General features: G+C 51.4%; 1 protein-coding gene across 3 annotated transcripts in view; it reads right to left on the bottom strand.

The window, feature by feature from the left end:
* Nucleotides 1-1,736: 1,736 nt before the first annotated feature.
* The window catches only part of DNAJB14 (DnaJ heat shock protein family (Hsp40) member B14), a 39,099-nt gene continuing 16,751 nt past the window's right edge, over nucleotides 1,737-24,084 (bottom strand). For 2 of the 3 annotated variants that reach the window (XM_029076496.2, XM_039913672.1), the window contains 6 exons: nucleotides 18,431-18,576; nucleotides 16,488-16,673; nucleotides 14,384-14,481; nucleotides 12,693-12,802; nucleotides 9,846-10,018; nucleotides 7,245-8,022 (listed from right to left, as the gene is read on the bottom strand). In XM_029076496.2, coding sequence (XP_028932329.1) covers nucleotides 7,898-8,022; nucleotides 9,846-10,018; nucleotides 12,693-12,802; nucleotides 14,384-14,481; nucleotides 16,488-16,673; nucleotides 18,431-18,576 — 838 coding nt within the window. In that variant the 3' untranslated portion in view covers nucleotides 7,245-7,897. Of the gene's footprint in view, nucleotides 3,122-7,244; nucleotides 8,023-9,845; nucleotides 10,019-12,692; nucleotides 12,803-14,383; nucleotides 14,482-16,487; nucleotides 16,674-18,430; nucleotides 18,577-24,084 lie in introns of those variants that run through there. The other variant, XM_029076495.2, reaches the window with a different exon arrangement.

Raw genomic sequence — 24,084 nt, 5'->3', positions numbered from 1 at the left:
TCAATTGCATTTATTGAGGGCTTACCACTACTGCTTCTACTCCTACTAATCATGTTGGCATTTGTTAAGCGCTTACTATGTGCAGAGCACTGTTCTAAGCGCTGGGGCAGATACAGGCTCATCAGGTTGGACACAGTCCCTGTCCCCCGTGAGGCTCCCAGTCTTATTCTCCCATTTGACAGATGAGGGAACTGAGGCCCGGAGAAGTGAAGCGGCTTGCCCAGAGTCACTCGGCCGACAAGTGGCAGAGCTGTGTGCAGAGCACTGTACTAAGCGCTCGGGAAGTGCAATTCGGCAGCAGGTGGGGACGATCCCTGCCCAACAACGGACTCACGGTCTAACAGATGAGGGAACCGAGGCCCAGGGAATGATGATGATGACGACGACGGTATTTGTTAAGCGCTTACTATGTGCGAATCACTGTTCTAAGCGCTGGGGCGGGGGCGGGGTGAATACAAGGTGATCAGGTGGTTCCACGTGGGGCTCACCTTCTTCATCCCCATTTTACAGACGAGGTCACTGAGGCCCAGAGAAGAAGTGCCTTGCCCCAAATCACACAGCTGACAAGTGGCGGAGGCAGGATTAGAACCCACCACGCTCCCAAGCCCAGGCTCTTACCACTAAGCCAGGCTGCTCCTCATAATTATGGTACTTGTTAAGCGCTTACTGTGTGCCAGGCCCTATTATAAGCGCTGAGGTATATACAAGATAGGTTGGACACAGTCCCTGTCCCACATGGGACTCATAGTCTTAATCCCCATCTTACAGGTGACATAACTCAGGCACAGAGAAGTCCAAGCGCTTAGTACAGTGCTCTGCACACAGTAAGCGCTCCATAAATACTACTGAAGGAATAAATACGACTGGCTGAATGAATGAAACCCAAGTGCGCAGATATTATTTTAAGCACTTGTGGAGTACCAACCTAAGCGCCAAGGTGATGCGGCGGGGAGGCCGAAGAGACGGATGGAGGGATGCGAGGTTAATCAGGGAAGGCTTCCTGGAGGAGGCACGAAAGGGGCTCCTTTCAGGAGGGCTTTGAAGATGGGGAGAGCGATGGTCAGAGAGGATCACGAAAGCAACCCAGGCTGCACGCTTAGCTTCCCTAACACCGACTTATTCTCTGTACCTCCATCTCATCCATCCCGCCACCAACCCCTTCTCCACATCCCCCCCCGTCTCCGGCCTGGAACTCCCTCCCCTTACCTATTTGGGAGACCCCCCCCCACCCCCCAAAGCCCTCCTAAAACCACATCTCCGCCAAAAAGTCTTCTCCGACTAAGCCCCGTCACTCCTGGATCCGTTTTTCTCAACCACTTTGCTCTTCACTTTCCCCCCCGCCCCACAGGACTCACGTTCGTATCCACCTGCAATGGATCTTAAGGTCTCTCCCGAGCGTCGAGCACAGTGCTCTGCGGAGGGGCAGTGCTCAATAAATAAACGATCGAATGGGGAGGGAATTCCGGGTAGGAGGGAGGGAGGGGTCAGCGACGAAAGAAATGACAAGACCAAGGTCTAGCGAGGCTAGGCGGGCGTCGCTGGGGCAGAGCGTGCCGGCCGAGTCGTAGCGGGGGATGAGCGAGGTTAGGGAGGAGGAAGAGACTCGCCGAGTGCCTCAAAAGCCGAAAATCACCCGATTTCTTAACTTGGATTTTGAAGACGGGGAATCAGATCCCCAACCCTGTCTTCACGGTTTACACGACGGAAAGTCAAATGCCACTTTCTTTCACACACGGTTCTCACACTGAAAATAATTTTATTTTGATATAAGTTTGATATTACATTAAATATATTACAAATCAGACGGGGCTTGTTCTGTTAAACCTAAACTTTAAATCTTGAATGCACTATAGAGATAAACAAAATAAGATCTCCTTTAGGATGCCAGCTTCATTTCATCGGATATCCTTCACAAGGCTTCCGTTAAGCTCTAAAATACTTTACATATCTTGAAATCACCTGCAAGTCTCCAAGCGGACGAGCTGAACATTGCGCCGGTGGGGATTTCACCATGCCTCATAATCTAAAAAAGCTGTTAGCTGGGAAGAAGCATTTCTCGATATGAACCGTCGGTGGGGTTTTAATTCACAGAGGCCTTCGAGGCTCCCGGTTGGATTAGCAGATCGCTGACTACTCCCAGGTCCACGGGCTGCGGTCCGTTAGTTCGCTGGTTTTTAAGGGAAGGTTGAAGACAACAACGGGGGTATCCAAATGAAGATTTGGGTTTTTTTTTTCTTTAAACATTAAATGCGGAGGCCAGAATTTCATTTAAAAAGGGGAATAATCCATTTAAGCTATTCAGTTCAGAAATTTAGAGCTACGCCGCTTACCCGTAAAGCTTTCGGGACTCCTGGGAGCGTCTACAACATCATTTCCCGGAAATCAAGCCATTTAAAAGACTTGGAATTCACACCGTCAGACCTCTGGGAACCAAGACCACCTCCGGCTAAAGGAAGCCCTGCTCTGTGCAAACATACTGTAGTGTATATATATATATATAGATATTAGCCAATCACAAGTTTGAGGTATTAGATGAAAAATATATATATATATATGTATGTATATATACACCTACACATACACACATTATTCACATATCCAGTGGCCACGAGACCAGCAAACATTAGTATTCGACGCAAAGAAATCATGTACTGATCGATGAAGTTACGCATGCGAAGAGAATTGATGAAAACCAGGGTTACACGGTCCTTAATATAAGGAGTAGGCTGTGGATTTAACGAGTGTCAAGAAAACAGTTTTAGGGTCGAGAAAAGAGTCTAGCTTCATCTGGAAATAAACCGGAGACGTTCGTTAAGCTGAATTCTAGATTTTGCCCTCAGAGAACTGAAGCAGATGCACATTTCTCCAAGAGACTAAACGATCTCGAAACATTCTTTCTTAGAGATTGGATGGCGTTAGAATTTCAAAGGCGGATTTTTTGTTCCCTTTGCAAATCTACTCTTCTTCCATGTCGCCGTAATCCGGAATTCCTCATCGGCGGGTATTTTCTAGACGCGCTTAAAGGCAACCGGATCGGTTGGTGATAAGAAAGCTAAGCTGACTGTTCTGTGAAGGAGCAAAGTGAAGTTCCTTGGCCGACTACGGTTGACCAAGACCTTCCCTACCGGGTGGGAAAAGAAAACAGGGTTACAGATCATTTCTTAGAATGCCCCCACGGCCTGAGGACGGAGGTTCCTCTGGCCCTCCTTGAGGACGAGCCTCCCACGGGGAGAAAAGTTGCGGGCCACCGGCACTCTTCTGGGCTTTCTCTGCTCTTTCCGGAGAGTAGAAAGGTCACCTCGCTCAGGACTCAGACAAAACCCCCCTCACCCCACCGTGCTCCGCTACTTTTGACTCAACGAGAGGGCGTTGGAATTTGTTCAGACGGGGGGAAAAAAAGGGGGATCGAAAAATCCAACAGGACTAGTTTTAGAACACCAGCCATCGCAATCTACCTCCAAAAAGAGCAGCACGGCCCTGGGAGTCAGCAAGACCTGGGTTCTAATCCCGGCTCCGCCACTTGATTGCTGGGTGACTCTGGGCAAGTCATTTCACTTCTCTGGGCCTCAGGTTCCCCTGTCGGTAAAATGGGGATTGAGACTGTTGAGTCCCTCGTGGGACGGGGACTGTGTCCAACCTGATTAGTTTACATCTACCCCAGAGCTTAGAACAGTGCTTGACGCCTAGTAAACGCTGAACAAATACCATCGTCGTCATTATTATTATGATTAAAATATGGTCCGATTAAGAAGTCTGAACAAAACGGTCCAATGAATCTGTCAAATAAGGACTTAATCTGTGAATCTCACATTTCTGCTCCATCGATAGCCATTCGTTAGGTAGCTATTTCAGGCTGGCATCGGCACAACAGCACTGAGGGAAGTTTACATTTTGCAGCTAAAAGAAAATGATTCAACAACATGTTGCCTGCAGAGAATCGAAAAGAGGAGGACTACAGTCAGGTCCCGCGTTACGTTCGAGGTTTGAAAATCAGGTTCCAACGGGCTTGTCCGCAGCCTGCCTGTTGAAAATGAAACCCTCAGCCTTGTTACAGTGTGGGTCCCTAAAGACTAGTTCCAACCTCCTTGGCTATCACAGCAAAGTAGAGGACATTGGGAAGGGGCAGGGTGGCCTAGTGGAAAGAGCACAGGTCCGGGAGTCGGGGGACCTGGGTTCTAATCCCAGCTCTGCCACTTGTCTGCGGTGAGACCCTGGGTAAGTCACATCACTCCTCTGGGCTTCGGTTATCTCAACTAAAAATAGGGATTAGAATTCTAAGCCCCATGTGGGACAGGCCGTGTACCACCTGATTATCTTCTGCTTGGTACGGTGCCAGCACGGTGCACTTAAATACCATCTAAAAAAAAAATAATCACTTTTTAGGGAAATACAGGGAGAGGCCGAACCCATCAATAGCTTGCCTAAGTCAACCAAACCATTTTCTAACGCAGCAGCTCTTGAAAAGACTGAAAGGGGTCGTCTGAGATGGTCTTCCTCAACACTGTTCCTGAGTTACCAGTTAAATGAGCTCTCTTTGCACAGTCGCTACCTCTGAGAAGTTTGGCGGAAACCTACAAGATTAAAATACGTTCCAGAAAGAAAACCACTAATAGTTACACAGCGGGGATCATCAAGACACATCCCGGACACCGATGTGCTCACACACACACACACACACACACATACGAACACGCACAATCGGGAAACAGCAAACTTACATTTCAAATGGGAGATTAAAAAAACCTCCCACTTGTACCTGGGGTCAAAATGCCTCTAACGCAATGATCTGAAACAGCTACCGTCCTTTTCGCCGCTGAACTGGTAGCAAGACGGACCCAGCTCTGTCTCAGAAAGCTCTGAAACTTTTGAGCGGCGTTTCCTAACAGCTTAAAAATGACCTGCCCCTCTTTCTCCAGGCAATTCCGCCAAGCATTTTGCCAGATCCAGTAGACTTCACCAACCCATTTCCAACGGGAATGCTGCCAAGGGGGATCATTTTGTCCTGTGTATTGAAGAGTTTACCAACTCGGTGTCTAAAGGGGAGAACGAGTTGGCTGGAAAGAGGGGGTTTGGTCCTTAGAAATATCACCCTTTCCAATTTCTCAGGTCCTCTAGGCGGTGAGCTCCTTAAGGGCAGGAACTGTGTCTACCAAATCTGTCGTACTGCCCTCTCCCAAGCGCTTAGTACAGTAGACGCTCGCGACACGCGACCGATCGCTAGGCCTGGAAGCCCGGAGCCCGTACAGACACCATTTCTACGTTGACCGCGTAAAACACGGAGAGCTCGGGATTTCTTTCCTAAATGTAAAGTGGGAGGCCTGGAAAGTCCATTATATTTTTGTGTTTGAGCCCAGGTTAGATCCTAAGCTCTTTGAGAGGAGGGAATGGGTCACTTCATTATCCCCTACTTCTCGAGCACCTAATACAGCGCACCAGATACAGAGAGTATTCAGTAAAGGCTGAATCGATTCGATACACCTTTCTTTTATGATATTTGGGAAGCACTGTGTGTTAAGCGCTAGTCTAAGCGCGGAGCACTGTTTGAATAACTTCCTTCCGCTGCGTGACCTTGGACAAGTCACTTCACTCCTTTGGGCCTCCACTGCCTCCTCTGTAAAATGGGGTTTAAGACCGGGAGCCCCATGTCGGACACGGACTGTGTCGGACCTGACCGGCCTGTATCTACTCCGGCACTCAGTACGGTGCCCGGCGCAGCGTAAGTGCTTAACGAATACCTTTAAAAAAAAAAAAAAAAAGTGCTTAATTCTTCTTCCAAGGCTGCACTACCTCCTCTATTGAGAGAGCGGTTCATTTCGTCCAATGCCGGATTTTCCTGCTAAATAAGAGAGTCGTCGCAAAGAATGCTTCTTTTTCCTTTAACCGCAAAGAGCCGAGAAGCGGCACGGCCTAGCGGGAAGGGCCTGGGCCTGGGAGTCAGAAGATTTGGGTTCTAATCCCGCCTCCTCCGCTTGTCTGCGTGACCTTGGGCAAGTCACTTCACTCCTCTGGGCCTCAGTTACCTCATCTGGAAAATGGGGGTTAAATCCTCCTCTCTCCTCCGTAGACTGCGAGCCTCTTGTGGGAGAGGGACTGCGTCCAACCTGATTAACCCGCACCTGCCCCGGGGCTTAGAACGGTGCCAGGCACACAGTAAGCGCTTAACCAGAATGCGAAAGCCAAAAGACGTGGAAAACGTGCCCTCCGGTAAACTGGCAGCTGGGAATCAAAATCTCTATATTCAGGAACCCGAACATTTGGCTGTCTAGCCACTTGTAAACTTTTTCTCCTGCTGGAATTTGATTATAATGGGATTATTTCTGGAGTTATACGAGACAGGACAATAAATAGGTAGAAATGCTCCCTGCCCTCAGTGGAGTCCCTCTAAGGTCCACGATCCGAAGATTAAGTCCAGCTTCTGCTGACCTGGCCCTCGGAATTCAATTCAATCTTATCTATTGAGCGCTTACTGTGTGCAAAACACTGTACTAAGCGTTTGGGAGAGTACAATAATAAAAGGACACACTCCCTGCCCATAACAAGATTACAAGGCTAGAGGGAGCTTATAGACTCTAGAAGAAGAATTTCTCTCCACATTTTCCCTCCGGTCCTTTCGACAATGGGTGACCTCAGCAGGCTCGTGTTATTGAGGAGTGAAGGGCTTCAGCTCAGGGGTCTGCAGGATCGACTTTATTTAAACCTTCGATTCAATCTTGCTCTAAATTACGTGCTGACAGCGGACCTCCGCAATCCACTTGCAAGTGTCATGTCTGGCAATCGTGTTTGAAGGCACGTGGCTTAAATTTCAGCAGTAACACCTCTTACCGCCCACTGGCAAAACAAATACTCACTGACTTTTACATAAGCCTGAGCACTAAAACTGAAACCTCAAGAGTTTAAAGACCAAAAAAAACCAAAAACCAAAAAAAAAAAAAAAAAAAAACCCAACAAAATTGGGTTCCCCTTTTCCTAATTTTAAATAGCTTGAAACTCGCTTATGTTTGGGCTATTTGAGGAGGAGCTACTTTTCAGCTTTTGAGAAGGAAATTTTCAATATTCTAAACATCTACTGCGGTTATATACTGCAAGTACTTGCAAGAGTATCTACTGTCTGCACAGCAGTTTTCTGGTCCCTTCTCTTACGGTGCCTAACTTTCCAAATCGTATTGCTTAGCAATTCATAAAACTAAATTGCAAACTGTTACTCTACACCAGTTCTATGTTCTTCTAACACGTACTAAGGAATGTTCACCGCCATATTTTCAAATGGTCGAGATCCTCTGAACGGGAAAGGTCAGAAGACTTCACACAAAATTAAATCAATCAAAAAAACCCACAAAAACCATCTGGCATTATTTAAACTCCACGCGCTCGACATCCGGTAAGGAGTACTGTCCTACGATACTTATTCCATGTCTTAAGAGCGAAACTTTTGAGATTTTTAAATATAAAGTCAGTCACTTGTATGTACACAAAATGGTTCTCCCCCCCCCCCCCCCATACATATTTACACGACAACGGAAGAATTCCTAAGATTGCAGGTTGCTACAGTGTTTCTGTTGAAAGAACGCTGTAAACTTTCCAACTCAAACGAAGGCGCGGCTAAGTTGCTGGACTGAAACTAGGAGAAACTAGGTAAAGAGGAAATCGGGACTTTTCGGCTTTCAATTCTGCACTAGGTGAGGGGGCTATTGAACGAAAGGGGTGCGCTTCGGCATATGATTTTCGACCCCAGCTGACCAAGCTTTCATTTTACTATCTGCTGTCTTTCCGACTCTCACGAGGAACTACATTTCTTAATTTACATGGAGAGAGACAGAGAAAGAGAGAGAGAGAAAGAGAGAGAGAGAGAGACAGCGTACTGAAAGGGGTCGCACGGCGGAAACTGGCGTTTCTCCTCTCATCCTCCCCTGAAGATACTCGTGAGCCGTTCTAGTTCTTTGCAGTTGTCCATGCTCAGGGATTCCGCTTTCTGTCGCAGCTGTTCATCGCGATAGACCTTGGCCGCGTACTGCATGTCTGTTTCTTGAAGACACGAGAATACCGCGGGGTGAGGGAGGGGAACCGGGGCTTTAGCTCCCGTCATCCGCTCCTCGAGCACTGACCCCAACCGGACACGCCGTCTCCAAGGGCTCAAGCGCTCGGTCCAGCGCTCTGCACACAGTAAGCGCTCGATAAATCCGCCGACCGACTTCCTCCAAGGCGCCGACCCCCATTTTTCGTCGGGAGAGCGGAGGTGGGGATTTTCGGGGGTCGGAGAGTGCCGGGGGCCGGGGTCCCTGGGGGAGGGGCCGGTCTGGCAGTCAGTCAATCAGCAGTACTTACTGAGCGCTTACTGTGTGCAGAGCATTGTACTAAGAGCTTGGGAGAGTATAATACAACAGAGCTGACAGACCCGTTCCCCGCCTACAGGGAGCCTACAGCCTAGAGGGGGAAACAGACATTAAAAATAAATTACGAAGACGGACACAAGTGCTGTGGGGCTGACGGCGGGGTGAATAACGGGTGCGAATTCAAATTCAGGGGTGACACGGAAGGGACAGGGAATGGGGGGAAATGAGGGCTTAGCTGGGAAGGCCTCTTGGAGGAGATGGGATTTTAATAAGGTTTTGAAGGTGGGGAGAGTGACAGGAAAGGGGAGGGAGTTCCAGGTTAGAGGGAGGAGGTGGGCGAGGGGTCGCCATTTCCCTCACAACCTGCACCAGGCCCCATTGGCCACGTTAATGATGACGGTACCTGTTAAGCGCTCGCTCCGAGCCACAGCACTGCTCTGCGTGCCGGGGGGAGATACGAGTTAAATTAGGTGGGACCCGGTCCCACCCGGGGCTCACAGTCTCAGTAGGAGGAAGAACAGGAATCGAATCCCCATTTTACAGACGAGGAGCTTCCCGAACCCGGAGTCACGCTGTGAGGAGAAAACGTCTCCCTTACGACCGGTTTCGTTGACCTGAGGCATCGGGGGCATAGACTGACACTCCAGGGAACCGATCTAGGATGTCTTCACGGGGGCCCGCCGAGGTCACCCTTTGTCAAACGACCAGAAGAACCAGCGGGGCCCAGGGGCTAGAACACGGGCCCGGGAGTCAGAGAGACCTGGGTTCTAATCCCGACTCGGCCGCGTGTCTGCTGTGTGACCTCGGGCAAGTCACTTCACTTCCCCGGGCCTCAGTTGTTTCAACTGTAAAATGGGGATGAAGACCGTGAGCCCCATGAGGGACAGGGACTGGGTCCAACCTGCTGAGCTTCTATCTACCCCAGTGCTTAGTAAGGTACCTGGCACACAGTAAGCGATTACCAAATACCACTTAAGAAAAACAAAAAAAACACAGGTAAAATGAGGAGGGACACTCTTCGGAGGACAAGGTCGGCAGAAACCGGGCCTTGTAATGATAATAATGATAACAATGATGACATTTGTTAAGCGCTCACTATGTGCCAAGCTCTGTTCTAAGCACTGGGGTAGATACAAGGTAATCAGGTTGTCCCACGTAGGGCTCACGGTCTTCAGCCCCATTTTCCAGATGAGGTAACTGAGGCACAGAGAAGTTAAGTGACCTGCCGAAAGTCACACAGCTGATAAATGGCAGAGCCGGGATTGGAACCCATGACCTCTGCCTCCCAAGTTCGGGCTCTTTCCATTGAGCCACGCTGCTTCTGATCTGACCGTGGGCCACACAGACCCATTCAGACACTGCTGGGGAAATCCCATTAAGGCATTTCATCACGGAAAGGGAGCGTGCCTACCGACTTCTGTACTCTCCCAAGCGCTTAGAACAGTGCCCTGCACACAGTAAGCGCTCGCTAAGTATCACTTTTTGATCACTTGGTTATTCATCTGGTTAACTTACTTTGCTGTCTTTCCTTCCAACAGTTATTTCGAATGTTAGTCAAATAATCCTCTTCCACACTCTTTTCCACTTTCTGTAGCAATGTTCCTTTGTATTCGCTTTTAAATTCTTTGCTGACATAATACACGACGCCCAAGTTGGCTGTCCTCATTTTAATGGTTTGTCCTGAACCACTGTGGGGGGGGAAAAAAAAGGAGAGATACGTTTGACTTCAGCGGAATTTAAGTGAGGGCGGGTTACTCCATCAAAGTCCCGTAACAAAGCATCCCATCGCCGTCAAACTGACTCCATAGTTCATATTCCACAGCGTGTGTATCACATTAGCTAGGACTCTCCAAAAACCAAATGACCCTTCTCTAACCAAGAACTCACCTCAGCCACTTACAGATGAAAAAGTACAAAAACCACCGTTTCACTGGGCCTGGGTCGTGGGCTCCAGCGCCGGCTAAGTTACGTCTTCTTTGAGACCGATCGAGAAGCGTCTTCAAGACTCTCATTAGAAAGAGGCCACGATTTAGATTAAACTGATTTTGAACTGGTCAGTGTGGTGTGAAATTGATACAATGGGACTGGACAGAAGGATTCTTTTTTTCTACGGGTGAGGTTGGCGGTACAACATTACATTAGCACAGGAAATGAACGTTTCGTCAGGTCTGCTGCTCCAGAACGGAGGCGGCTCGGAACTTCCAGAGGCGGCTTTGGGACGGAGAGGAGAAGGGTTCCGGCGAGAAGGCCGCTAGGACAACGGAGGGGTAAGGGGGTGTCCGTTAGGGTGAGGGGGGGAGAGGGGAGCCGCGCGGACGCATGACGTCGAGGCGGCACACGACCACAAACGACACACCTCCGGGACCATCACAACTCGAGCCACCGACTGCTTGGACGAGAGGCCTCTTACAGGTGACATCCGTGGGGTGGATTGAGAAGCAGCATGGCCCGGTGGAAAGAGCAAGGGGGTGGGCCTGCTGGGTGACCGTGGGCAAGTCGCTTCACTTCTCAGTTTCCTCTCCTGGAAAATCGGGATCCTATCCTTGTTCTCCCTCCTATTTAGGCTGTGAGAGCTCCCCCGGGGGAGGGCTGTTTCTAACCTCATTATCCCGGGCAAATAGAAAGCGCCTATCAAATCCCGTGACTGCTATTATTACTCTCATCATTATTATCAGTATATAATACAGTGATTGAGGCTTTTGCCTTTATATTGAGATCTTACCTACACAACTAACCTCTACCTGAAACGTCACAGCGATCGTACTCCTTCGTAAAATCAGGACTCCCGCCTCGGTAATCGGTCTATGAAGTGAGTGAAAAGCCTACCCCGTATTAGAACAGACGGACAAAGACCTCTCGGCCCTTCCCCGAGAAAAACCTTATCATCGTTAATAATAACAAGATTATTATTATATTATACTATGAAGAATAATCTTATTATTAACCAAGCCTAATATCCCATTTGTCCTTGGGGCCGAGGAGCCGGGTAGGGTCGATCCATGGAGTTTATTTCACCTCCACTAACAATAATAATAATAGAGAAGCAGCATGGCCTAGTGGATAGAGCATGAGCCTGGGAGTAAGGAGCACCTGGGCTCTGCCACTTGTTTGCTGGGTGGCCTTGGGCAAGTCACTTCATTTCTCTGGGCCTCCGTTCCCTCATCCGCAAACGGGGATTACGACGGTGAGCCCCATGCCCGGATGTGGACGGTGCCCAACCTGATTAGCTTCCATCGACCCCAGCACTTAGTAAAGTGCCTGGCACGTAGCAAGCGCGTACCGTATACCATAAAAAACAATACCCATACTTGGGGTATTTGGGAAGGTCCACGGCGTCGCTACGGACCGGAGACGACTCGACAGCGTTAAGACGAGTGTTAAGCACTGTAATTAGCGCTGGGGCAGACACAAGGTAATTAAGTCATACGAGCGGCTCACAGTCTAAGTAAGAAGAAAAGTATTGAATTCCCATTTCTAGATGAGAGAACTGAGGCACAGAGATGACTTGCCCAAGGTCACATGGCAGGCTTTGATATTGATATCTGCATCATTCCCAACCCCGCAGCACTTAAGTCCATATCTTTAAATTATTTATCATGAATTGTTCTTATCAATGTCTGCCTCCCCCCTCTGGACTGTAAGCTCATTATGGGTAGGGAACCTCTGTTAATTCTGTTCTATTGTACTCTCCCAAGCGCCAGAACAGTGCTCTTCCCTAATAAGTGCTCAATAAATGCCACTGACTGATTGCTTGATTCTAAGTGGCAGAGTCAGGATCAGAACCCAGGTGCTCTGACTTCCAGGCCTGTGCTCTTTCTCCTCTGCCCTTAGCCCCTTCGCTCATCCAAGTAAGAGGGAAAAAGGAACAAGGAGAGAGAAAGTCAGTCAAAGTGGCAGAGAAAACGTCCCTTCCTGGTGCTGAAGCTCAGTGAAATCCAGCAAGCGCCTGCCAAATCACCTGCTCTTACCAGCTTGTGCCCATCTGAGCCTCGGGAGACGCCAAGCTAGGAAAGTTAGCTCGGGAAGGGAAAAGAAGAGCACTGAAAAGGACTCTGTGTAGGTGAAATTGGGAAGCAGCATGGCCCAGTGGATAGAGCCCAGGCCTGGGAGTCAGGTGGTCACGGGTTCTAATCCCGGCTCTGCCACCTGCCTGCTGCGTGACCTCGGCCAAGTCGTTTCACTTCTCTGTGCCTCAGTTCCCTCAGGCCGTGTGTCGATCCCTGTTCGGCCCCAGACCCGGAGGGCGGGGACCGTCTCCGGCCTGAATGAGTCTGTATCCAGCCCAGCCATTAGGACAGAGCATGACCTTTGGGAAGGGCTTCGCGAATACCACAAAAATACCCAAACCTAAAAAGTACTCACGATCTGGGATATAAAGAATAAGGAGGATTAGAGACCATCAGCTGGCTCAACAGAGAGACGAGGATCAATACGATAATGGGCAGCAACTGGATGAACGCCGAGAAGCCTCCCTGTGGAAGAGAGGAAGAAAGAGCCCGGCCCTGTCGCCCGCCTTCTTCGCCCGCTCCCTGGCCACCGGCGGTCACGGCTGAGCGCCGGAGGGCCTCTGGGTGACCCGCCCCCAGCCCCCTTTCGCCCCCAGGGAGGCGGAACAAGGGCCCTGCCGTTAAGGAGCGCCCAATTTAATTGGGGAACCGAGGAAAAGTAAAAATGGCAGAAATAGAGTTCGGGGGAGGTGGGGAAGGGGGAGTGTGGGTGTGGGTGTGTATGTGTGTGTGTGTGTGTGTGTGTATGCAGAAATGGAGCCCGGGATGTGTGTACGTGTGCACTTACACACATGACAAGGGCCCTGTCCTTAAAGGGCATCCAACTTAATTGGGGAGCCGGGTAAACGTCAAATCGGTAAAAATAGAGGCCCGGGGGGAGGGGCGGTGGTGTTTGTGTACGTGCGGGGGGGGTGCATGTGGGTTTTTTGTGTGTGCGTTCACAGAAATGGAGCCGGGGGGGGGCGGTGGTACACGCACTCAGAAAGGGAGCCCAGGTGTGTGTCTTCCCCCCCACAAACCCCGTCCTCTCTCTGACTTTCCCGACACTGCCGACGGCACCACCATCCTTCCTGGTCTCGCGAGCCCTTAACCCTGGCGTTATCCTTGACTTCTCTCATTCGACCCACATATTCAATCCGTCCCCAAAGCCCGCCAGTCCCACCCGCACAACAGCGCTAAAATCCACCTTCACCTCTCCATCCGAACTGCTCCCGGGTTAATCTAAGCACTTATCCCGTCCCGCCTAGATGACTGCATCGGCCTCCTTGCTGACCTCCCAGCCTCCCGCCTCTCCCCGTTCCAGTCCGGACTTCGTTCCGCTGCCGGATCCTCTTCCTACAGAAACTTCAGGACATGTCACCCCCCCTCCTCAAAAACCTCCACCTCCACATCGAACAAAAACTCCTCACCTTTGGCTTTAAAGCAGTCCACCGCCTCGCCCCCTCCTACCTCAGCCGGCTACTCTCCTACTACAGCCCAGCCCGCACACTCCGCTCCTCGGGTGCCGCTCGCCTTGTCACTGGGCCGCCATCTCCCCCGTCTCTCCGCCGACCCCCGGCCCACGTCCTACTCTGGCCCGGAACGCCCTCCCTCCTCAGATCCACTGAACAATTACTCTTCCCCACTTCAAAGCCCTACCGAAGGCACACCTCCTCCAAGAGGCCTTCCCCGACTAAGCCCCGCTCTTCCTCATCTCCCACTTCCTTCTGCATCACCCCGTCTTGCTCCTTCTGCTCCTTCCCCCCCGCTCCCTGCCCCGCAGCGCTTATGTCCCTGTCATTTTATTTATCGTATTGATGTCTGTTTAGTTTCTACTGACGTCTGTCTCCCCTCCTCTGGACCATGAGCTCGTTGTGGGCAGGGACCGACAGTGTTTATTATTATAGTGTACTTTCCTAAGTTCTTAGCACACAGTAAGCGCTTAATATATACAACTGAGTGAATGAATGTGTGTGTGTGCGCGCGTGTATCTACACAGGACAAGCGTGCAACTCAATTGGGGAGCCGGGCAGAAATGGAGGCCGGGGCTGAGAGAGCGGTACGTACGTCGCCTCTTTCTTCTTCTCTTTCGTGTCCGCTGTGTCGGTGCTGCTGCTGTTGCTGACTGTACCCGGCTCGCCCGTTGGAGAAGGAATGGACGCTACCTGCGGGAGAACCAACCGTACAGCGGACAAATCAGTCTGGACGCAAAAAGTCTCTAAGAAGGCAGTTACAGACACCGCGGGCTTGTAATCCGGGATATTTACAGTCGCTGCTCCGACCGTTCGGTTCTCGTTAGGGTCGTTCGTCTTTTCAAATGGATCTTAAAACAGTGTGACCCCATTTGGAGAGAGTTAGGCTTCTGAACGTGTTCCTCTACTTCGCTGTCAACGGCGAGGCCTGGTGAAAAGAGCACGGGCCTGAGAGGCAGGAGACGGGGCCTTCTGACACCGGCTCTTCCACTCGTCTGCCGGGTGACCCTGGGCAAGTCACTGCCCTGGGCCTCGGTTCCCCCATCTGCAAAATGGGGATTCAGTACCCCCTCTTCGTCCCCTTTAGACCGTTAGCCTCATTCGGTGGGGTGGTGAGGATCACGTCTGATTCGACTGCATTACAGAAGCAGCAGAGGCCTGGGAATCGGAAGGACCTGGGTTCTAATTCCAGCTGGGCCACCTGTCTGCTCTGTGACTTTCGGCAAGTCACTTTTCTGAGCCTCAGTTACCGCATCTGTAAAAGGGGATTAAGACTGTGAGCCCGCTGTGGTACAGGGACTGGGTCCAACCTGAGTAGCTTTTATCCACCCGAGAGCTTAGAACAGTGCCTGGCACATACTAAGCGCTTAATCGATACTCCGAGTATTATTATTATTAACACCTGTTCTCCCTTCTTCTTAGACTGCGGGCTCCACGAGGGACAGGGACTATGTCCAACCTGATCTAATAATAATAATAATAATGTTGGTATTTGTTAAGCGCTTACTATGTGCCGAGCACTGTTCTAAGCGCTGGGGTAGACAGAGGGGAATCAGGTTGTCCCCCGTGGGGCTCACAGTCTTAATCCCCATTTTACAGATGAGGGAACTGAGGCACAGAGAAGTGAAGTGACCCGCCCACAGTCACACAGTGGCAGAGCCGGGATTCGAACTCATGAGCCCCGACTCCAAAGCCCGTGCTCTTTCCACTGAGCCACGCTGCTTCTCTACATCTGATCTCCCTACATCTAACTCGGCGCTTCCTCCACGGTGCTCGGTACAAAGTAAGCCCTTAGCAAATATCACAATGATCATCGCCCCTTTCTGGAAAAGACGTAGCTTGGCAAAGGCAGCCATACAGACTGTATGGAACGCTCGCCAGTGGTTTCAGTTGTGGTTTTTACCTTAACCCGGTTCCTTTTTTCTGGTTGGGAGGAGAGGGGTCAGGCTTAGCTCCCCCAAAATCTAGGGCAGTTGATGGAAATTTCTGGAAGCTGCCGTCTCGGGAGAGCAAGGGGAGGTGGACTGTTCTGGGGGACCCGGAAGGGCTCGGACCTCCCCAGGGACTTTCACCGTTCGTTTCCAGGGCCTCGGTCCGGCAAAAGAGTAGGTGCGTGACTCCGCGGCTAGACTGGAAGCGGCTCGAGGTCAGGGATCGCGTCAACCAATTCTGCTGCACCTCCCAGAGCGCTTCGCGCAGCGCCCTGCACACGGCAAGCCCTCGATAAAAACCACCGGTTGGGAAGCGCTCGACACCTGCTCTCCGGGTCCCACGGCTGTTCTAGGACGCCCCGTCTCCTCGCCCCCCGGGTGCCCTCTGACCTTCTGACGGGAGCCGACAGGGCGCCATTTGGCGTCCGATCCAGGCTCCCTCCAGAGTGCCTTCCCAACCCCTCCGATCGCCCCGGATCCTACGGAAACTCCGCTCCGAGGACAGAGTAGAATATATTCCAGGCAGCATGAAAAAGGCCTTTTGTATTTTGTTCTCATCCGTGGACGGCTGCTCTAGAGAGTCTCAGCGGGGCTGGGAGGGGGTGGACGTCTGTTTATCGCTGCGCTGTCCTCTCCCGAGCGCTCGGCACAGTGCTCGGCACACACTAAGCGCTCAACAAATCCGACCGAACGAACCGCTTTGAATCCGAGTCCGGCGTCCCGGCAGGCGAACGTTCCGGGGCTCGAACGGGAGGGTACGTACGGTACCTGAGGGAAATCCGCCGCCGAAAAATATGTTGAACAAGTCTTCCGGAGTTATGTCGGCTTCGCAGCCTCTGTGGAAGTTAAACCGCCCGTTGTTCGGGTGGCTGCAGGCCGGCTCTTCGCTGCCCGTCAGGTCGTACTGCTTTCGTTTTTCCGGATTGCTCAGGACGCCGTAAGCGTTGCCGATCTCTGAAACGTTGGAAGGATGAGCAGGTGAGCCCGCAGCCGCGGCGACCCAGCTCCTAAGAGCCGCTCTCTGATCTAGGGCCTCCTGGTTGGAAAGTGACTCGACCTTCAGAAGCTCTGGGAACTGGAGAAATTAGAGGCCGCGCCTGGGATTCAGGAGGCCCGGGTCCTCATCCCGGCTCCACCGCCGGCCTGCTGCGTGACCTTGGGTGAGTCGCTTACCTTCCCTCTCCGGGCCTCGGTCTCCTCCTCTGTACCACGGAGATCAAATACCCGTTCTCCCTCCCCCTTAGACTGTGGGACATTCCGGGGCTGGGTGATAGGGGTAGAATGACTGTCTACGCCCTCCTATTTTGTTTTTTTTTTTAACTGGTATTTGCTAAGCACTTACTCTGTGCCAGACACTGTACTGAGGGCTGGGACAGAGACGAGACAATCGGGTTTATATTTTCATGATATTAATGTCCGTCTCACGCTCTAGACTCTAAACTCGTGGTGGGCAGGGAATGGATCTGTTTATTATTATTCTGAACTATTCTAAGTGTACAGAAAGCGCTTAATAAGTACAAGTGAATGAACGGTGATTAGGGAGAGGGTGGAAGATGATGGGGGTGGAAGCGGCGTGGCCTAGTGGAAAGACCCGGGACCTGGGAGACCAAAGACCTGGGATCTAATCCTGGCTCCACCGCTAATCTGCTGCGAGATCTTGGTGAAGTCACTTCACTTCTCTGTACCTCAGTTCCCTCATCGGTAAAATGGGGATTGCGACTGGGAAGCCCATGTGGGACAGGGACTGTGTCCAACCTGATTTGCTGGGTACGGTGCTTGGCACATAGTAAACTCTTAGCATATACCATAAATAAAAAACAAAGCAAGAAACAGATACAGCGGGGAACAACAGGGATGATGGGATAAAGCAAGGTGGAATGAGTACTGTGGGATGAAGAGAAGCAGCATGGCGCAGTGGAGAGAGCACGGGCTCGGGAAGAAGAAGGTCATGGGTTCTAATCCCAGCACTGTCATCTGTCTGCTGTCTGACCTTGGCTACGTCACTTCACTTCTCTAGGCCTCAGTTACCTCATCTGGAAAATGGGGATTGAGACTGTGAGCCCCACGTGGCACAGGGACCTTTGCTTATATCCACCCCAACGCTTAGTACAGGGCCCGGCACATAGTAAGCATACCTTAAGCACGAATTATTATTATTACTTAGGCTGTGAGCCCCGTGCAGGACAGGGACCGTGTCCAACCTAATTCACCTGCATCTACCCCAGCTCCTAGAACCATATTTGACACGTAGTAAGTGCTTAAATACCTACAGAAATGTGCTTCAAACCTAAATGTGAAAAAAGGATACACAGAAAAATAGATTTTGTTGGCCCAACACAAAACCTGCTGGTAATTTACCAGCCTACAGTGCCTAGGATCACTTAAAAGACTGAAGCCTCGGTAGGGGAGATTAATAACCCAAGGAAAACACTTACGGGTCAAAGGACCCTATTAATTTAAGCTGGGGTCAAAATTAATCCTCAATTCTTGTCCAGCCAAACCGTATTTCTCGCTGTTTCTGGAGGTCCAAAGTAATGACCACCAAAACTATAAAGGCTCATGCCTTGCCTGACCATTGCTAACACTTATTTAATATCCCACCAGGGAAATTTAAGACTTTGTTTCAGAAAGAAGACCGTGTTTTCTGAAACGGGCTCTCTGTCACAGAGAAGAGCCGTGTACGGGGCTTTTAAAAAAAAAAAGTACTTTACTTTTAAAAGCATCTGTTGCTCCAGGGGCGTGGTTTTTGTCCGGATGAAATTTCAGAGCCAGTTTTCTGTAGGCTTTCTTCAGGTCTTCATCGCCAGCGTCTTTGGGGACTCCAAGTACTTCGTAGTAATTTTTACATCTGTTTATGCTGCGAACAAGAGAAGGAGACGACAGTTCAGAAAGACGAACTGGAAACGGCACGGTCCCGGGCCTGGGAATCCGAAGGACCTGGGTTCTAATCCCGCCTCTACCACTCGTCTGCCGTGTCGCGCTGGGTAAGTCACTTCGCTTGGCCTCAGTTCCCTCGCCTGGAAAATAAGGATTAAGACCGCGAGCCCCATGTGCGACAGGGACTGTGTCCAACCTCATTAGCCTGCATCTATCCCAGCGCTTAGAACAACGCTCGGCACATGGTAGGCGCTTAACAGATACCATCAGTATTATTATATCCGAAATCTGGGCTTTTGGCCGACGCCCAGCAGGAAGGGGTGAGAAACAAGAGGATGAAAACGATTTCAAAGTCCTGCGCGTCGAACCCGAGACACTTTGCCAAACGCGTCTCACGACTGCCATTACGCGTTCGTACCATATGCGGAAGCCTGCTGTGCTAGGAGAGCCCAGAACATTGCCTCTGTCCATCCAAAAGCAAACCGAATGCCAAAATTATGTCAGAGGAAGCAGCGTGGCCTAAAAGACAAAGCACGGGCTTGGGAGTCAGAGGACGTGGATTCTAATCCCGACTCTGCCACTTGCCTGCTGGGTGATCTTGGGTAAGTCACTTCCCTTCTCTGTGCCTCAGTTTTCTCAACTGTAAAGGGGAGATGCAAAACCTATTTTCCCCCCCACTTAGACAGTGAGCCCCAGGTGGGACGGGGAACGCGTCCGACCTAATTGACTTGTATCTACCCCAGTGCTTAGAACGGAGCTTGACACCTAAGTGCCGATCGGTTGGAATACGAAAGGCCGCATCACCCTCTAATCACACCGACAATGGCGATGCATTTATTTCGGTTCCATTTCGGCCAGACCCGGGTCAGTGTTGTGTGATGCAATCATTCCTTGGGTTCTAAAACCACCCAATGAAGTCAGCCCTGACTTTACCGACACAAACTCATCAGGTTGGACACAGTCCCCGTCCCGCAGGGGGCTCGCACTCTTAAGATAGGAGGAGGGGGAAGGGAGAAGAGGGAGAGGAGGAGGAAGAGGGAGAGGAGGAAGAGGAGAAGGATGAGGAGGGAGAGGAGGGAGAGAGAGAAGGAAGAGGAGGAGGGAGAGGAGGAGGATGAAGAGGAGGAAGAGGAGAAGGAGGAGGAGGAAGAGGATAAAGTGGAGAAAACTGACAAAGGAGGAGGAGTTTAGCTCACCTCGTCGAAGAGGCCTTCCCACACTGAGCTCCCCCCTTTTTCCCTCTGCTCCCTCTACCCCCCCCCCCTTCACCTCTCCGCAGCTAAACCCTCTTCTCCCCCCCTTTCCCTCCGCTCCTCCCCCCTCCCGTCCCATCCCCTCGGCACTGTACCCGTCCGCTCGACTGTCTGTATCTTCATTACCCTATTTATTTTGTTAATGAGATGTACATCGCCTTGATTCGATTTCTTTGCTATTGTTTAAATGAGATGTCCTTCCCCTCGATTCTATTTATCGCCATCGTTCTCGTCCGTCCGTCTCCCCCGATTAGACCGTGAGCCCGTCGAAGGGCAGGGACTGTCTCTATCTGTTACCCATTTGTCCGTTCCAAGCGCTTAGTACAGTGCTCTGCACATAGAAAGTGCTCAATAAATACTACTGAATGAATGAGAAGTGAGAGGAGGAAGAGGATGAAGAGGAGGAGGAAGAGGATGAAGAGGAGGAGGGAGAGGATGAAGAGGAGGAAGAGGATGAGGAGGATGACGAGAATGAGGAGTTAGAGAAGGACAGAAGAGGAGGAAGAAGAGGAGAATGAGGAGGAAGAGGAGGAGGAGGGAGAGGAGGAGGAAGAGGAGGAAGAGGAGGAGGAGAGGAGGGAGAGGATGAAGAGGAGGAAGAGGATGAGGAGGATGACGAGAATGAGGAGTTAGAGAAGGACAGAAGAGGAGGAAGAAGAGGAGAATGAGGAGGAAGAGGAGGCAGAGGAGGAAAAGGAGAAGGGAAAGGAGGAGGATGAGGAGGTAGAGACGGAAGAGAAGGATGAGGATTTAGAGAAGGACATGGAAAAGGGGTAGGAGGAGATGGAGGAGGAGGAGGAGGAGGATCAGTATTTGAGCAGCCCCTCACTGCAGTACCTTGCACACTGGGGGAAGAACAATAAAGAAGTGACAAATCGCCTCCGCCCGCAAGGAGCTTACACTCGAGCGGTGAGGGGCGGGAATCACCACGGTCCCTGCGGCCCGTTTAGAACCCCCTCCCTTCTATGGAGCATTTGGCAGTTGGCTATTTGGGGGAGGTCGTCATCAGCTTTTCACATCCCACCTCGCTCTGCAACAAACTCCTGGCTGACCTCCCTGCCTCCTCGCTCTCCCCTCCCCGGTCCTCACTTCACTCCGCTACCCGGATCGTTTTCCCGAAAACCAAAAAATTCAGTGTACGTCTCTCCCCTCCTTAAAAAACTCCAATAGTGGCTTACATATATACCTGCGAGTTAGTTATTTATTGCTGTTAAAGCCTGTCTCCCTCTCTGGACTACAATCGATCAACGGTATTTATCGAGCGCTTACCATGCGCACAGCACTGTACTAAGCGTTTGGAAAGTACAGTTCGGCGACAGGGGGCAAGGAACGTGTCTAACAACTCTGTTGCTTCGTACTCTCCCGAAGACTTAGTACAGTAAGCACTCGATAAATGTAAACCACCGATTGACGGATGGGTTGCCCTTCCATTCGTTGGTTCAGCGGTATTTACTGAGCCCTTACCGTGTGCACAACGCCTCCGCAAAGAGAGACTTCCCGGCATTGGCTAGGAAGCAATCTGCACCTCAGCTCGCTGATCTCCTACTACAACCCAGCCCGCGTGCTTCACTCTTCTTACAGCGACCTACTCGCTGTACCTCGATCTCGTCTGTCTCGCCGACGACCCCCTCCCCGACGTCGTCCTTCTGGCCTGGGACCCCCTCCCCCTTCGTATGCGACAGACCACCACTCTCCCCGCCTTGGAAGCCCTCCTAAGATCACGTCGCCTCCAAGAGGCCTTCCCTGACTAAACCCCAATCTCTCCTACTCCCACTCCCTTCCGCCTCACCTAAGCACCGGAATCGGCTCCCTCTAAGCACTGGACAGTCACCCCGCCCCAGTCTCACGGCACTTAGATACATATAACAATAATAACGACGGTATTTATCAAGCGCTTACTAGGTGCCAAGCACTGTTTTCTAAGCGCCGGGGTGGATACAAAGTAATGGGGCTGTCCCACACGGGATTTACAGTCTTCGTCCTCATTTTACGGATGAGGTGACTGAGGCACAGTGAAGTGTTTTGCCCAAGCTCACACAGCAGACAAGTGGCGGAGCCAGGATTAGAACCCACGTCCTCCGACTCCCAAGCCCGGGCTCTTACCGCTGGGCCACGCTGCTTCTCCTTATACCCTGCCGATTCCCCCTATCTAAATCGATTTCGATGCCCGCCTCCCTCTCTAGACCGCAAGCTCCCCGTGGGCAGGGAGCATGTCTACCCACTGCGTTATACTGCACTCTCTCTGAAATATCCATTTCTCTCTGCTCCTCCCCCCCCCCCCTTCCCACCCCCTCAGCACTGTACTCGTCCGCTCAACTGTATATATTTTCATCACCCTATTTATTTTGTTAATGAAACGTACATCGCCTTCATTCTATTTATTTGCTGTTGTTTTAAGGAGATGTTCATCCCTTGATTCTATTTATCGCTATCGTTCTGTCCGTCTCCCCCCGATTAGACCGTGAGCCCGTCAAAGGGCAGGGACTGTCTCTGTTACCGATCTGTACATTCCAAGCGCTTAGGACGGTGCTCTGCACATAGTAAGCGCTCAGTAAATACTATTGAATGAATGAAATGACTACTCTCCCAAGCCCTCAGTACAGCTCTTTGCCCCCAGTCAATGACCATGCCCCCTCTTACCTCACTTCTCTCCTACTACAACCCGGCTCGCCCACTTCGCTCATCTAATGCCAACCTTCTCGCTGCACCTCGATCTGGTCTGTCTCGCCGCCGAACCCCCGCCCACGTCCTGCCCCTGGCCTGGAACGCCCTCCCTCCTCAAATCCGACAGACGATTACCCACCTCGCTTCAAAGCCTTATTGAAGGCCCAGCTCCTCCGAGAGGCCTTCCCTGACTGAGCCCCCCTTTCCTCTTCTCCCACTCCCTTCTGCGTCACCCTGACGTGCTCCCTTTATTCATCCCCCTTCCCAGCCCCACAGCACTTAGGTACACGTCTGTCATTTTCTTAATATATTAACGTCTCTCCCCGCCCTCTACACTGTTAGCTCGCTGTGGGCGGGGAATGTGTCTGCTTATTGTTCTGCTGTACTCTTCCAAGCGCTTAGTACTCTGCACACAGTAAACGCTCAATAAAGACGATCGACCGAAGGAATGAAGTAAAAGCTGCATAAATGCCACCGAAAGGTTGATTTCAGCTCCTAAAATCCTCGGGTCCAGCTGTAAAATTGTTCTGCAGCCCAAATCCTCAAAATCCCCCCCCCCCCCCCCCCCCCACTCCTGCTCCACTGAAGCCCCCCGCGCACTGTGGCTTGGACCGGGAAGGAGAGGTGAGAGGCTCAGACCGGCCCCTTTCTGGTTTCGACAGCCGAGCTAAATAAAGCAGCCCGTCCATCTGGATAAGGGAAGGAATTTCCCAGAAACCTTGTCCGGTCCGGTCCCGTTTTAGATTTTCAATTCGGAAAGACTCTCTCCTTTCCACAATTTGCACCTGCAATCCCTTCTTAGTGACTGTTCAGCCCACTGCTGTTCTTCCTGAGCTATTCATCCCAACCCATAGGGGAAATATTCTATTTTAAAATCAGTGTACAAAGGGCGGGGGGATTTATAGGGGGGAAAAAAGGCCTCTTCGGGTTCTGATCGATGGATTTGATTGTCCTAAGAATCGTAAGAATAATGATGGCATTGGTTCAGCGCTTCCTATGTGCCAGGCACTGTTCTAAGCGCCGGGGTGGACACGAGCAAATCGGATTGGACACAGTCCCCGTCCCACGTGGGGCTCACGGTCTCGATCCCCATTCCACGGATGAGGTCACCGAGGCCCGCAGAAGTAAAGCGACTCGCCCAAGGTCCCACAGCAGACAAGTGGCTGCGCCGCGATTGGAACCCATGACCTTCTGACTCCCGGGCCCGTGCGCTATCCACGACGCCGTGCTGCTTCCTAAATTCCGCATCCCCAGCTGTCCCCTCGGCTTGCGATCCCCCAGTGAAATCGGGCCGGCGGTTCCTGAGACACACGGGGCCGTGTCATCTGCACCGGTGAATCCTGTCCGTGGTACGAGGAGGGGGCGACGTGACGTCCGCCAACCCCAACCGAGCGGCCTCCTGAACGGGCCGAGAACGAGAGAGTTCCATCAACTGGCATTATTTTACGGTACCTGTTAAACGCTTACTATACGTCTCATGCCGTCGAGTCGTCTCCGACCCGTAGCGACACCACGGACGCACCTCTCCCAGGAGGCCCCGCTCTCCAGCTGCCATCGTTCCGGTAGTGGAT

Source organism: Ornithorhynchus anatinus, chromosome 12 (genome assembly GCF_004115215.2).
Source record: "Ornithorhynchus anatinus isolate Pmale09 chromosome 12, mOrnAna1.pri.v4, whole genome shotgun sequence".
Taxonomy (NCBI): Eukaryota; Metazoa; Chordata; class Mammalia; order Monotremata; family Ornithorhynchidae; genus Ornithorhynchus; species Ornithorhynchus anatinus.
This window is presented reverse-complemented; position numbering and strand designations above follow the sequence as displayed.